Below are 15,556 nucleotides of genomic sequence, written 5' to 3' on the forward strand. Positions count from 1 at the left end.
GGTGTGGGGTTTAGTCACAGGTAAGGAGGCCTGAGGCATGTGTGGCCCGTCTGCTTGGTGGGGGTCAGCAGGTCCGGCCAGGACCACCACACGGGGCTTGTGAGCTCACTCTGCACTTCCAGAGGCTGAGCATCTGAGCAGAGGACCTCCTGGCTTTGGGCTACTCAGGCTTACCCGGAGGACCGCCTGCGCCCTGAGCGGGCATCACTGATGGGGGTGTCCCCAGGACAGCTGGGATGGGAAGGAGCCTGGAGGCAGGCCCGAGCTAGAGCAGAGTCCCTTGGGGGCCCAGGTCTTTGCAGGCCTGCCCAGGGAAGAAATGACGGACATGTCTAGTGCTCTCACCAGCCCCAGCAGGGCCAGAGCTGGAACTGGGAGGGGCAGCACCCGGCTTAGAGCAAAGCAGAAACTCTGGCGAGCAGAGCCGCCCCACAGTGGATGAGACGCCCAGGAAGCAGTGTCCTCCCGCTCCTGGAGGTGTGTAAGCATGCTCCTGTCGAGCCCAGTAAAGAGCAGATTCCTGCCTTGGGGTGGGCCAGGCTCCACTGCTCAAAGGGCCTTAGAGATGTGACACGAGGAAGGGATGTTTTAGCCCGTCCACATGATTGTGGGAATGACTGATAGCTTGACCTCTGACCTCTCTTTGGTGATTAGGCCTTAATGAAGGAAGGATGTTCCCATGGTAGACCCTCCAGCCCCTGGCTCTGCAATGGAACGGGGATCCTAGGATCAGGGCCCTTCCTGGACTCCTCAGACTGCGGCCCTGGGAGGAGGATAGGAAGTAGTTCAGGAGTGGGGGCTGGGAGGGCAAGTGCCCTCCTGAGTCTCTGAGTGACTTTGGGAAGCCCATCCCCTCCCCCCGCTTCAGTGTCTTCCAGGGCTCCTCCGCGCAAGACCCTAGAGCTGCGTCTTCTCCCCAGAGCCCATTCAGAACAGGCCGTGTGGCCAGGGCTCTTCTGTGTCCCCTATGAGCTTCCTGGAGGCACCCTGGGCCTGAGGAGAATGAGGGAGAGAGTCTGGAAATGTCTTTGGGCACGTCCGCTCCTGAAAGCAAAGCATTCACTAAAGGGATCAGACTATTTTGAGGAAATTTGTCTCTTTTGTGGGGACTGATCTCTGTGGTCTGTCCACACTGGCTGTGGAGACAGGCCCCCGGAGAAGCTGATTCGTACTCTGCCTCCTACCTATGACAGCTCAGACAGGCCTGGCTTCATTCCAGCCCCCAGGACAGGCTCGTTTGCACTCTGGCTGCCCAGACAGGCCTGTCCACACACTGCCAGGCCAGCTAGACCTGTCTATCCTCTGGCTACATGGACAGGCCTGACCCTACATTGGCTGCCCAGTCGGGCCAGTCTGCATCGCAGACAGCCTATATTAGCCCAATAAAGAAATGCTGGCCAGGGTGTGGTCGCTACGCCCACAGACTTAAAAAACAAAATACCTTTATTTAGTTATCACTGAATATGCAAACACAGAAAGGAGTAGAAAATCTAACACCACTTCGTCACACAGGCTTGCGTAGAGGGCTGACCCCAGGGCTCCATGGGCAACTTGACCAAAGCATCCCATCACGCCTGCCTCCCCAGTCCTGGCTGGCCCACCTATCCTGTGGCAGGCTGGCCCAGATATCTCTAAGGGTCCCTGCAGCTCTTCTGAAGACATCCCCTCTCCACGTCGGCTGAGCTTTGTGAGAGACAACTGCTCGGATGGGCTGTGGCACGCGGCAGACAGTGGGCCTCAGCCTTGGGCTGGGCTGTCCTCGGGGAGAGCTTTGTCTGAGGCCACGTGTTACAGGGCAGGGAGGGGGACGGGCCTGGGCAGGGACACCGCTGGGGCAGAACCAGGCTGTTGTTATGTCTTCATAAACTGAAGGTAGTGGTGGCTCAGAGCTCCCGGAGGGGGGCAGAAACCCTTGGCGTCTGGCCCTGCAGGCCCCCGTTCTCTGGGAAGGAGTGGCCAAGGCTTGAAAGACTTGAGTGAGAGTCCTGGCCCTGACATTATTTGCTCTGAGACCTGGCGTGAAGGTTTTCAGCTCACAGAGCCTCAACTGTGTGATCCAGAAAGTGAGACCATATAGTGCCTGCCTGCCACCCTCCTAGGCCATCACAGTAGACATGTCACAGCCGGGGCTTAGGCCATGCCGGCTCATCATTCTCCAGCTGGGACTCCCACCTGCGGTTTTTCCCTTTCCGGAACTCCACTGTCCGACAAGTGGGGCTCATTCTGGCCTCTCAAGGGTGGGAAGAGTGTGTGAGCCTGGCTCCTGGCAGGTGCTCAGAAAAGTAGGGGAGTTGAGATCCTGCCCTTGGCGCCTAACCCTGGAGGCCTCCCCTGGCCCCTGCGGTCCTGCAGGCTCAGACATTGGTCTCAAGCTCACTAATCTCAATGGTGCAGTGGTCCAGACAGGTGGCAGCTGACTCCTCGTCCTGCTCCACCTGGACGGGGATGTGGTGGGGACAGGCGGGACCCAGGGTCAGCTCTGAGGCCTCAGCCACGCTCTTCACACAGCCGTTCTGCTGGGTTGCCACGATCTCCTGGAGGCTCACCGGCTTGGTCTCACAGGGCGGCAGTTTCTGGGGAGGGGAAACAGGCCTTGGTAGCAGCAGGAGGGAGTGAGGTTAGACACTGGGGTGGACTGAATGAGCAAACCATGTGATTGGTTTTCCTACAGATGGGCTGTGGGACCTTGATAGGTCACCCAGGCCCTCTCTGGGCCCCCAGTTCCACTCTGTCCTGCTTCCTTCTGAGGCTGTTTTAGTGGAGGAGGGCCACACCATCTGGCGAGCGAGTTGGTGGCTCCCCTGCCTGTCCCCCCCACACACAGAGTGGGAGAGCCTGCTACAGAGTTATTGAAGGAACCCTGAAAACCATGAAGCCCTGTGCAGACGTACAAACATTTGCATTGTTGTCAGCAGGACAAACACACCTCCACGCGAGGGTCCAGGCTCCAGGGCTTCATCTTCCGTTGTTCCCACTGCTCGTCCCACGACCCACCCACCGCCGTGGTGAGTGCTCAGCAAGCAGCCGTTAGAGGAATCAGTCACCCCCGTACAGAGGAGGAGACCGAGGCCAGAGGCAGGGAGGGCTGGGCAGAAGGCTGCCGGCCCCGGTGAGAGGACCTGGTAACATCCCCCCCGCCACCCACAGCTCACCCTCGCAGCGGCCAGGCCAGGAGGGAGGCACTGCTCTCACCTCAGTGCCTGTTTCCTGAGCAAAGTCCTTCCGGCAGATGTGGGCCATGATCCCGGCCGCCAGCGCATCACCCAGCACGTTAATCATGGTGCGGAAGCGGTCCCTGGTGAGCCAAAGTGGGCAGTGAGTGGCGGGCACTTTTTTCTGTAGGAGGAGCTGGTGGTGGGTGGCGCTCAGCCCAGGCTGGGGCCCGCAGCAAGGTGCCTTTCGGGTCCTCTTGAGCCTACCAGCCCCCCCGCCCCCACCGGGGGCGATGCCAGAGCAGGTTGACGAACGGCTGGCTTCCTGGGCACGTGACTGTGCCCGTGCTTAGAAGGGCCTGGGCTGGGTCTAAGGCTCTGCTCCCACCCTCTGGAAGTTCTTTATCAGTTTTGAACAGGGGTGGGCACATTTTCGTTTTCGGACCCTGGGCCCCACACACTATGCCACCGGCTGGGCTGGTGTCCGTGAGCACGGCACCCCCGCTGGGCCAAACCACCGCAGTTCCCCGGCCCACCCCCCACCCCCGCCGGCTGCCCGGCGAACCCCACTCACAGAGCCCAGTCGACAGCGATGATGAGGGTGATGTCGTCAGTGGGCAGTCCCACGGACGTCAGCACAATGACCATGGTGACGAGCCCAGCCTGGGGGATGCCAGCCGCCCCGATGCTGGCCGCGGTGGCCGTGATGCTGCAGGAGGGGCAGGCAGAGCAGGGGGAGAAGCAGGAGGGGCAGGCCTCGCTGCTGGGGCCCTGGCTCCAAGAAGGAAGCCAGAATGCCAGGACCTCTGGGGACAGCCACATGGGGCCGGGCTTGTCGGGAAAGCCACATCGGGAAGTTCTCGCAGTGGGGGCGCGTGTGCCTGCTCAAGGTCCTCTGGCCCCGTGGCCTCCATCCCTGGCCTCAGCAGAAACTCCTGAGGAGTTTGTGGAGAAGCCTGTCCCTGGAGCCACTGCCTCGGTAGGGTTCCAGGAAGCTGCCCGGGGATTCAGGTCGACCCCACACAGCCCTGCCCAGCCTGCTTCTGGGGCCTGGTTGCCAGGGCCAGACTTGTGCCCTCGGGCTGGCACGCAAGGCCTTCCCCACGGCCTCTGCCCCTCACCCCAGCACCCTTCCCTCAGCTCCAGCCACACTAGCAGTCCCCCCTCTGTCCCTCGTCCCGGCCCCCGCCTCTGCTCACCCCGTGCCTGCCTGCAGCCCCCTCGCTGCCCTGCGTGTGCAGACTGCAGGCCCTCCTCTGGGCCTCAGCTTCCCAGCCTGCTCTGCAGGGTGCCGCTGGGGAAGGAGCCCTGAGTCACAGACGCCAGGTCACAATCCAGCCGCAGCACTGACTTGCTGTGTGGCCTGGAACAAACCTCTTCCCCGAGACCCCATCATATCTGGGAGCTCAAGAATCCTAAAGGCCCTTCCAGTGTCCTCCTCTCCCCCCGCGCCAATCTACACTGGGTATGGGTGTCAGGTATGTACCTGATGGTGATGATCTGGCCGAAGTCCAGCTCATAATTGTTGACCTGGGCAATGAAGATGGCGGCCACAGCCTCGTAGAGTGCGGTGCCGTCCATGTTGATGGTGGCGCCCACAGGCAGCACAAAGCGGGCAATGCGCCGGTCAATGTGGTTGTTTTCCAGCAGGCACTTGAAGGTGATGGGCAGTGTGGCTGAGCTGTGGGCAGAGGGGTCAGTGTCTGCCTACCACCCTCTTCCTCTGCCAGGGACAGGAATCTTGTCCCCACCCCACGCAGCCTACTCATCACTGGTGAGAAGAGGCTGAAGGAGCTTTGCAGTGGTCTCAAGTGGCATCCTTGGGGAGTGTGAGATCAGTGGCCCAGCCAGGCCCGCCCAGGCCTAGCACCTGAGAGACCCCCACCAACCACACAGGTTGGGAAAGGAGTAGCCACCAGCAGAGCACCTACTATGCACCAGGCATTGTGCTTTACATACGCTCATCCGATCCTCTTGGCTTCCTGTGAGGGAGGGGTTTTGAGGCTGTTTTACAGATGAAAAAAACGGAAGCCCAGAGGGGACGAGGGGCTGACCCAGAGTCACAGCGCTGTGCCACGCTTAGATGAAGTGGCCGGACTTGCTGGATTTCGATCCCAGCCTCCCACTAGCCAAGTGGCTCTGGCAGGTTCCTCAACCTGTGCATGCCTTAGTCTCCCTGTCCCACGCGATACCTAGATTACAGCGCTATGAGGGTGGTTCAACGAGAAAGCGCTTTAAACGGTGTCTGGCACTTGGCAAGCACTCAGACGGCAGAAACCACTCCGATCACTATTACAGTGTTTGCAACGAAGCTCCTGGTGGCCGTGCTGAGACAAAAACGCAGGTTGGGGTGGCCCCAGTGCCCTTCCTCTGCCACAGGCCACTGCCTGGGGGCCCATGTCCACTTCCCAGTGTGCTGGGCCCAAGGCTGTGGCTCCTGCCAAGCAGGAGATGGCCCAGGGCTGCTGGCTCCAGCAGGGCTTGGCCTGTGGCCTGGGGGCCAGCAGCCACTTGGGACTTTGTCTTTCCTTTCCACCTCCTGGCCCTGCCCTGTGTGGAGGTTCCTGGATGAGGCTTCTGGGGCTTCTCCTCCCTGGGCCTCTGCTTCTCCTCAGTTCTTCCTGAGGTGCTTTGGCTGCCAAGGATGGGGTCATGTGGCTGCCGAGGAAGGATCTCTGTGGTGGCCTTCATTCCCATTTGACAGATTGGAAGGGTGAGGCCCAGAGAAGAGAAGGCAATAAGGGCTGGAAGGAAGAGCCAGGCTTTGGCTCCAGAGAGACACGGGCCTGAGCTCAGGTGAATTCCTTCATATGGAGCTTGGACATCTGCTTTGGGGAGAACCACCCTTTCTTCCTGGAGTATAGAGCACTTTCTCCCCCTTGAAAGACACCTGGGTTTGCATGACTCCAACCCCCTGGGCTCTTCCGCACTCTGCTGTGGGCTGGGATCCTGGAGAGCAGGTGCCACTTCATCTAGCCCAGACCAGCCTTCTTGCCCTTTGGTGGCTTATCCCCACTCATTCCCATGGCAACCCTCTGAGGCAGAGGCCACCATAACCCCCAATTTGTATGTGAGGAAATGGATGCCCAGGGAGTTCAAGTGACTTGCCCACAGCCACACAGCCAGTGGGTGATGGAACCGTGATTCAAATCCCCACTGGCTAGTGACACTGTCCAGGTGTGACAGGGCATCCAGCCAGGATGTCCCCGTGGCTGCAGATGGGCCAAGTCCCTAAACAACGCAGGGCCCGACTCCAATAGAAGCATGGTGTGGCAGAGAAAGGCGAGAGCAATTGCAGATTCATCCCTTGTCAGCTGTCCCGACCCCAGGTGTGCAGAAGCCACCCCCACATGGACTGAGTGGGCCTTAGAGACTCGGGCAGTAGGGGAGGGGAAGGCGTTAAGAGGCAATAAGGGCTTCCTGCCATTCGGCGGGCGGGTGGGACCTCAAGCAATCCGTTTCAAAAATCGGTCTCATTACCATAGCTCCCCCCAAGTTTGTGAAGTGGGCCACACTGAAACTTGCCAGGTTCTATGGCTATGGACACATGACGGCGGGACAGAGGAACAGATTCAGCCACTGCCCTCTCCCCACCCTGCGCATCACCCGGGGCTACCTGGAGGAGGTGGCTAGTGCGATGAGCAGGGCCTGGAGGACACCGCGGATGAAGACAATGGGGTTCTTTTTGGTAATGAAGAAGTAGAGCAGGGGCAGGATGAAGAGGCCGTGGACCACCAGCCCACACACCACAGTGACCGCATAGAAGCCCAGCTTCTTTCTGACAGCCGTGGGGTCATCCATCTCCAGGATCTTGCCAGCGATGAGGAACACAATGCCGAAGGGGAAGTACCTGGGGGCAGGGTGGGGACGGGCAGCCAGCTCAGGGCCAGGCAGGTAAGGGTCCCAGGCAGCGATGCAGTACCAGGGCACATGGCGTCATTCATACCCCAGCCCCCAACCAGCCCAGCCCTGCAAGACCTCTGGCCTCTGTGCCTTCCCGTCTAGGCCTTTGAGGAGTGCCCTGCCCTCAGCAAGCCCTTGTTTCAACCCAGCAGTGCCACAAACTTCATGCGTGACGTTGGGCAAGCCTCTGCATTTCCCCATCTGAACTGGTTGGACTAGAAGATTCCTAAGGCCTGAGCTCTGAACCAAGAGGGGCAGCTGGTTCTCGCTTCCAGTGTTCCTCTTCTTCAAAAGCTGAGCTGATGAGACTCCATGTGATGGGGAAACTGGGCCAGGAGAGCAGGGCTACGCTTAGCTTGTAACTTTCCTCCAGTGGGCCTGACCAGGCCAGAAATGGCAGGCTCAGGGCTGGAATGAGGCCTGGTCAGGGCTGGCGGGGGGCGGGGGGGGGGGGGGAAGGACTGGAATCCAGGGGAAAATGTGTAGCTCTGGAGGCCCCAGGCCAGGGCTGAGCCTCCTGTGCAGCTTTCTGCTTACGCTAGGAAAGCAGAGGAAGGGACCGTGGGTGTCCCTCCATCTGCACAGGGCAGGGCTGGAAGGGGGCGGGTGAAGGTAGAAGAGGACGCTCCTGTCCCCCCATGAGGCTTACCACACAGCCACTGCCACAATCTTCATGACGGACTCATTGAGGCACTGGCAAAAGCTGACTAGAGGGGTTCCGCTGTCACCCATGCGGCCCAGCATGATGCCTGCGGGGACAGGGACACACAAGCATATCACGGATGCCACAGACTGAGATGCAGTTGCGCACGACATCATCACGTGCTGGCACAGGCTGGTGGCGAAGCGCGGACAGAGTCACGTGCGCATGGAGCCCGCGGGCCTTGGCCGACTTCCCAGCAGCCTTTGATGCACCAGCGCTTCCCCCAACCCTTTCCCTTCCTTCTCGGCCACCACCACTGGACCAGGGCTCTTGTCTCGTCCTCCTTGCTCATCCATAAAAATGCTCCCTGCCAAACACCCCTCACTGGCTTCCTGAGCCCTCAGACCATCACCAAGTTCCCCACTGCTTCAGGCCCCAGTCAGTCTGACCCGTCTATACCTCCCACCTCCATCTGGCCCTGCTTTTCACCTTCTCACTATGCTCTGGCATCACTGGCCTTCCTTATGTTTCTAGAATACATCAAGCTTCTCACTGCCACAGGGCCTTTGCCCACCTAGGTCCTGGTGCCCGAAACCCTGTCCGCATGGCTCCGCACACGGCCTGGGGACCTGTCCCCACTCCCCTCGGCATACTCCTGGTTTGTTCTTCTCTGTCTCATCTCTTTCTGATCCCTTTATATCACTATTACAACTTATAACTATTATTTTCCAGTTGTCCGTTGTTTCTTCTCATCTCCTCCAGCAGAAGGTTAGCTCCATGAGGGCAACAACAGTATTTCCTTCGCTGGCACATTGTAGGTGCTCAACGATAAGCACCTAATGACGGAAGGAACAAAGGAATGACTAATAAAGCCTTTCCTGGAGCCCCTGTTATTCCCTTCCTTGGGGGGTGTTCATTTATGTACTCTTTCAGGTGAGCTGTATGCGAGTGAGCACCATCAGGCCACTCCTGAAACATGGACAAGGGACAGCTGTCCCTTCTGGTGACACAAAAACAGAGAGCAAAGCACTCTGTGGCTGCCCTTGGAAAGCTTGCTGGCAATGTGCTTGGAGGGGCTCACCACCTGGGTCAGCCAGGGAGAAGCAGGGCCGGGATTTGAACCCTGGCCTACGGGACTCCAGAGAGAGGCCCTTTCCCTGCCCCAGAAGCCCTGAGCCCACACGGTCCACAGAACAGCTACCACACAGTGATGGGATAACACAGGACCCTGCTGCTGTGATTAGGAGAGGCCCAAGCTGGAGGTGACACAGCCTAGCCCCGCCCATCTAGCCTGTGGAAGCCTGGCTGAGCTGAGACCCAGGTCCCCTGCCAGCTCTGTTGCTCCTCAGCTTCTTCCTGCCTGAGTTAGTCTCCACTTAGATTTCCCTGGAGGCACCTAAGGGTTCTGGCTGGCTGGGTGCTGGTGTGCACAGGACCCAGGGTGTGGCAGGAGGCCTCCTGCAATAGTCAAGGCTAATGAGACCTCAGCATCAGCCACGTCCCAACACCAGGGGAGAGATGGGGAGAGGAGGCTGTGTTGAGGGGACCATTCGGAGCAGCTGGGCAAGTGTGGCTTGCTCACACTCAGATGTGGGCACACACAGAAGCAGGCACACCCTGAGGTGGGCCCGCACAGATGCACGCACGGGCCCAGGCACACGCTGACTTGGACACACATACACAGATCTGCATACACACTTGGGCCCACATATACAAACACGGATGCACTGACACGTGGACAGTTACACACGTCCAGTCAACACTTAGTGAACTGAGTCCAAGGGTCCCCGGGTTTCTTTCGCTCCGCCAGCAGACGTCCTGTTTATATGTTCCCACCTCTAAGAGAGGCGGCTGGGGAGGAGGAGGAGGAGTGTCCACTGAGGACCGATTGCCAGATGTGCTGCAAGCGCTTCCAAGCACCATCTTGTCACACACTCGGGTCCTTGAGGCCCTGGCCCCTCTGCGTGCCTGACCGTCGAGCCAAGACGTTAAGAGCTTCCTCATCCACCATGGCCCATCCATTCATCCAGCCATCCACCCATCTCTCCAACAGATTTTCCCGCGTGCCTGCTCTTGCCAGTCCGGGCAGTGGGCTGTGGGGATAAATGGGGAACAAGCCAGGCCCATCTCTGCCTGCATGGAGCTCAGACCTGCTTCTGTGCGACTTCAACAGAAACAGATAACTGCAGTCGGTCAGACGTTTAAGGAGGAACATGGGGCACCTGATCAGTCGGGGGAGGGGGTCGGTAAGACTTTCCCGAGGACACGATGCGTATGCAGACCTCCGTCCCCCCACCCCCGGCAAGGATGAGAAAGGTGCAGGGGAGAGGAAGGGGCCGGAGCGGCCAGTTGGCAGGAAGTGGGAAGGGCTTTGGGGAGGAGGCTTCCGGAAACGGGAAAGCAGCATGGCGGCCGGGAGCGGGTGGGGCGGGAAGAGAGCGGGAGCAGAGGAGTTGGGGGGCAGCTGCGCCGGGGCACGCGGAGCTCCGCAGGCCGCGTGCAGCGCTCGGGCCCCCTTTCCAAGTGCACTGGAGAGCCCCTGGAGGCTTTTTGCAGGACTTTACGAGCCGGTGAGGAGGACACACCAGGACAGGGACTCTTCAGGAGGCTCGTGCAGAAACCAGGTGAGAGGTGACGGTGGCCCTGAACCACGGGGGTGGCAGAGGGCAGAGGGAAATGCAGGTTCGGAGAGAGGTTTCAGAGGTAGACCTGACAGATTTGGATGCGGGCTGGGGCAGAGGCCGAGGCAGAAAATGGCGCCCGGATGCCCTGCGTGAGCAACCAGAGGATGGTGAGAAAACCTTGTGGAGAAGTCAGGGAGGTGGGAGAGGCCCTCCCAGGCCCTTGGCCAGGGTGAAGAGGGAGGTTGATGCCAATTTTAGAATAAGACAATGACCTCTGACATGGTCTTGAAGGACAAGATGGGGATTGACGAGCTAGATTGTTCTGGATGGCTTGTCCCCACGAAGGACAAGGGTTTCGTGTGTGTGTTGGGTGTTGCTGGCAGAGGCAGACCCATAGGTTTTGTGGGATCTGACGCTTATACAGTTTGGGGCCCTCTCTACGGAAAAATAATAGTGTGTATGTGTGTGTGTGTGTGTGTGCAAATGCGCACGCAAAAAAAGGTACAGAAAGACCTTTGCAAGTTAAGCTTCACTGGCTTCATGGTAATAGCCTATGGCTGGGGGTCTTGGCACCTCCCAGAGAAGAGTAGCAAAGGGGAGGATGTGGTCAGGAAGCCAACTGTGGGCCCTGAGAACTGACACAGACATGTCTGAGGAGACAGTTGGCCAGTGAGAAGCCCCTGTGGGAGATGGAGGGGAGAAATAAGGGCTTTAGAGAAATGGTAATGACTGAGAGTTTTAGATTTTTCCTGTTCTTTATTGTAATGTCCCCCCACCCTGCCCCAGGAACCCCAGACCTCAGTAAAATGGAACAGGCTGCTAGGAGGGGGGCCCAGGGATGGCCCTCTTTAAGGGCAAGCTGACACCCCTGGAGGCTGACTAGCACCCAGGGAGGGAGAATTCCAAGTGAGGAACACCAGCTCTAGCCGGGGGGAGGACAGGAGACACCCCTCGGTCATAGAATGGGGACTTAAGCCACTCCACTGGCTAGGAAAGAAAGGAGCCACCTGGAAGATAGGAGACTCCAGGTTATTCACATTAGTGGGTACAGGGTGGCAGAGAAGGATGGATGCAAAGGGGACTGGCTGCAGGCCACTGCCAGTGTGGGGCGGGCAGCACATACCCATGGTGGCAGAGAAGATGACAATGCCCAGCACGTTCATGCCGTCGATGGTATCAGGCTCTGACTTGTAAACAACCTCAGGTGGCGGGGTCAGGTCCAGGGCGAAGTTCTGAACACGAGAGCCATTCTCTTCCTGGACCCCATAGACGAGGATCTGCCGAGGAGGGGTCTCCTCCCATGCCATCTTGGGGGATTTGACAACGGGGGTGGTCTTGGTGCGGTACTAGTGGGCGACACCCCAACCAGGAAGGAGTCAGGGCCAAATACTGTTCTTAATGTCATCAACAACAACAATAACATCTTGGAGGCACATTTGGATGCAGTCAAGAACTATTTGACTGACAATAACCCTGTGAGGTAGGCAGGAGTATTACCAAGATTTTACCAAAAAGAAAACTGAGAGTCCTTTATCCATGGACACACTCCCCAGCCATGCGTCTCTCCACCCCTTCCTCCCTCTTCTTCCTTCTCTGCGTCATCGCACCCATCTGGGTCCCTCACTACCCATCTCTTCTTCTACCCAGATAATTTTCCATTCACCTACTTATGCCTTCCAAGCATCCATTTTCCATCCACCTAACAGCCAGCCAGCCCTGCCTGCCACTGATGGAAACTTGGACCTTCTCTTTGAAAAAGTTCAGCTTGCCCCAAGCCTTTTTGAGGAGAAGAGGATCCAGCTGGGAGGAACTGAGCCTCCAAGCCAGCTCCCTTTCCTCCTCTGCCCTCCCTGGGTCTTCCCCTCTCATTCCTTGGGCACTAGGAGTCCAAACAAGGGAGTCCTCTCTCCTCCCAACACCACAGTGTCAATGAGGTAGGTCTTCTGGGGGTTGGGGTGGGGGAACCACTCAGGAAATATATGGGACCTCAAGTTTCCATGCTTCAGTTTCTTTATCTGTAAAATGGGGGTCACAGTCGTATCTAGCTTGTTAGATTAAATGAGACAACATACGTGAAGTGTTTCAACAGTGCCTGGCGTGTGGCATGCCTTACGTGGTCGTTACCGTTAACCGCTGTTATCATGCCACCACCACCATCATCATCATTCCAACACTGAACATGCTGTGGTGGACGCCAGGGACACAAAGATGAACCAGACATGAGTTCTGCTCTGACAGCATTGAGGAGGGAGTGACTTACTTTGCCTCAGGGGTCAGACAGCTTCCCAAAGAAGGGGACATTTGAGTTAGGCCTTGAAGGATGGGTAGGAGTTTGCCAAAAGAGAAAGGGCATTCGGGGTAGGTATAAGGTAGAGCAACATTCATTCTTTCTCTCTCACGCCTTCAGTAATTCCCCATCACTATTGGAATAAAATCAGAACTCCCTTGCCTAGCACTGAGGGCCCGTCATTCTCTGGCTCATTTCATAGATAAAGGCCCAGGAGATTAGGAAAGATACAGTGATTAGCTCAAGGTTTCACAGCTCCTTATTTTCGAGCCTCCTCTCCAACCCTCAACCTCCTCCTTTGTGTCCTCAGTCCCAATGCAGGGCCCAGCCCAGGCAAGGGAGTCGGGAAATGCTTGCTGGATTGTCAACCAACCAGACAACATTTTATGAGGGGAAAAGGATTAGAAATTATTAGAAGGGCAGACAAAAATTGGCGCACCAAGATATTTACCATCATTTCCAAAAAGAAAAAACTTTGAAAACAACCTCGAGGCCCACCGAAATGAGGGATGGCCCCACCATGGGCTCTTGTATAACCGCAAATAGTGTATTTTAAAGAAACACTTAGTAACCAGGGCAAATGCTCATGCTATAATGAGCTTGGGGAAAAAGCAAGATACACACCGTCTATGTACTATTACCCCAATTTTGTTTTTCCAAAACATATTTATGCAGAGAAAAAAGACTAAATGTGTCACAACTACTACCACTGTTGCTTGGTCCTAGAACAAGAGAAGATTTTTATTTTCTGCTTTGTATTTTAGTGTTTTCCTAATATTTTATACTGAACATGATTATTGTTCTTAACTACAGGGAAAAGGGGTTATTTTAAAAAGAAAAAGAACACAGACTTAGACGCCAGACAGGCCTGGGTTTCCTGACCAGCACTGTCATTTACTAGCTGTATAACTTTGGGCAGGTCCTTTAATCCTTCCAAGCCTCTAGCCTAGATTTCCTCATCTGGAACAGGGGGTGGGTGCACTGAGCCCAGGGTTACTGTGAGGATCCAGTGATTGGGGGTGTGCGAGCACGGGGGTGAACCTAGAGCATGGCTGCGTCCCCCTACCCTGTCAGTTCTCTTCCTAAGAAGCTGGAACCCTGGGCAGGGGTGTGGCCAGGGGAGGCTCTAAGGATCTTGATCGCCCCACCTCCCCTCCTCTCCAGAAGGAACAGTGTGGGAGGCAGGGAGACTTGCTGGGTAAACCTGACACCTCCCAGCCTGGCCCAGGCTGGCCCTACCTGCCCTGCTCCCTCGCCCCTCGCCCCAGGACCCACTCACCTGTTTGAATGTGGCTTCCACCAGGTTGGCTGGGAACATGTTCCTGGGAAGAGAGTCAGTAACTGAAGAATTCCAGAGCCCAGGACAGGAGGGCCCATGGGGTCATCTGAACACCTCAGGGCCTTCCGTGACCTAGCCCACCTCCCTCCCATCTGAACACCTCAAGGCCTTCCATGACCTAGCCCACCCCCACCTCACGTCTTCCTACCACCAGCCACCCCTACCCCCCACCCCACCTCCCAATCCCCAGTACTCAAAACTCCAACACCAATTGCATACGGTTCCCTAGAGACACTGCATACTTCCCTAGCACCCAGGCCTTGGTCCACACTGTTCCTTCTGCCTACAATGTCCCTCCTGCTTCCCTGGCTAGCTCCTACTCCAGTCAGTCAGAGGCCACGCCTTCTCTGATTACTGGCCGACTCTGCGGGCCTTTCCTCGGGGGTCACCCATGCTCCAGAGTACTGCAGGGTGGCACTGGCTCACGGGTCTGCCTCAGTGGTTCCAAGCTTCTCTGTGGTGCCCAATACAGGACCTGGCACATAGATCATAATTCTTATTGACATGATTTTCATAAAGCTGAGGGAGGAGGGGTCTTGTCCTACTGGATATGAACATATACTATAAAGATAGAATTTAAAGTACAATATTGATACAGCTGCCAACAGAAAAATCAAGAGAACATAACATGTAGCCCAGAAACAGAACCTAGTACATCTTTTTTTTTTTTTTAAGATTTTATTTATTTATTTGAGAGAGAGAGAGAATGAGAGACAGAGAGCATGAGAGGGAGGAGGGTCAGAGGGAGAAGCAGACTCCCTGCCGAGCAGGGAGCCTGATGCGGGACTCGATCCCGGGACTCCAGGATCACGACCTGAGCTGAAGGCAGTTGCTTAACCAGCTGAGCCACCCAGGCACCCAGAACCTAGTACATCTTAAGTACCTTATTTAAAAAAAAATAAAGTGTATTTATTTGTTTTAGTAATATCTACACCCAACGTGGGGCTCCAACCCATGACCCCGAGATCAAGAGTCCCACGCTTTTCCCACTGAGCCAGCCAGGCGCCTCTAAGTCCTTCATTTTTTTTTTGGAAAGATTTTATTTATTTATTTGACACAGGGAGACACAGCGAGAGAGGGAACACAAGCAGGGGGAGTGGGAGAGGGAGAAGCAGGCTTCCCGCGGAGCAGGGAACCTGATGTGGGGCTTGATCCCAGGACCCTGGGATCATGACGCTTAACAACTGAGCCACCCAGGCACCCTGAAGTACTTCATTTTTGATAAAAGTCACTTCACAGATCAGTGAGGAAAGGAAGGATTTGTAATAGAGTATTATGCAGCCAAACCAACTATTTAAATAAAAAGTTAGATCCCTATTTATACTTTGCATCAAAATAAATTCCAGATAGGTTAAAGAAATAATTTTTAAAATGAAACCATAAAAAGCTAGAAGAAAATATAGGTTAGTATTTTTCAGATCTCAGAACAGGGAAGGACTGACTAAGAAAAAAAATGAGCAATTAAAAAAATCAATAAATTTTACTATATAGAAATTAAGAATGTCCTAAGTGCAGCACAGTATCCTGGGTTGGCTTTGGGAGCAGAAAAAAAGACATTAGTGGAAAAACTGGTGAAATCCAAGCAAGGTCTGTAATTTAGTTAATAGT

The 15,556-nt window shown here is 56.2% G+C and overlaps 1 protein-coding gene across 1 annotated transcript in view; it reads right to left on the bottom strand.

Annotated features, from left to right (window-relative positions):
- Nucleotides 1-1,621: 1,621 nt before the first annotated feature.
- Nucleotides 1,622-15,556, bottom strand: part of SLC1A7 (solute carrier family 1 member 7) — a 43,040-nt gene continuing 29,105 nt past the window's right edge. The window contains exons 4-11 of the mRNA XM_021683912.1: nt 13,889-13,931; nt 11,446-11,668; nt 7,705-7,804; nt 6,769-7,002; nt 4,639-4,833; nt 3,727-3,861; nt 3,193-3,295; nt 1,622-2,573 (exon numbers count right to left, since the gene is read on the bottom strand). Coding sequence (XP_021539587.1) covers nt 2,355-2,573; nt 3,193-3,295; nt 3,727-3,861; nt 4,639-4,833; nt 6,769-7,002; nt 7,705-7,804; nt 11,446-11,668; nt 13,889-13,931 — 1,252 coding nt within the window. The 3' untranslated portion in view covers nt 1,622-2,354. The remainder of the gene's footprint in view (nt 2,574-3,192; nt 3,296-3,726; nt 3,862-4,638; nt 4,834-6,768; nt 7,003-7,704; nt 7,805-11,445; nt 11,669-13,888; nt 13,932-15,556) is intronic.

This window comes from Neomonachus schauinslandi, chromosome 4, assembly GCF_002201575.2.
Source record: "Neomonachus schauinslandi chromosome 4, ASM220157v2, whole genome shotgun sequence".
Classification (NCBI taxonomy): domain Eukaryota; kingdom Metazoa; phylum Chordata; class Mammalia; order Carnivora; family Phocidae; genus Neomonachus; species Neomonachus schauinslandi.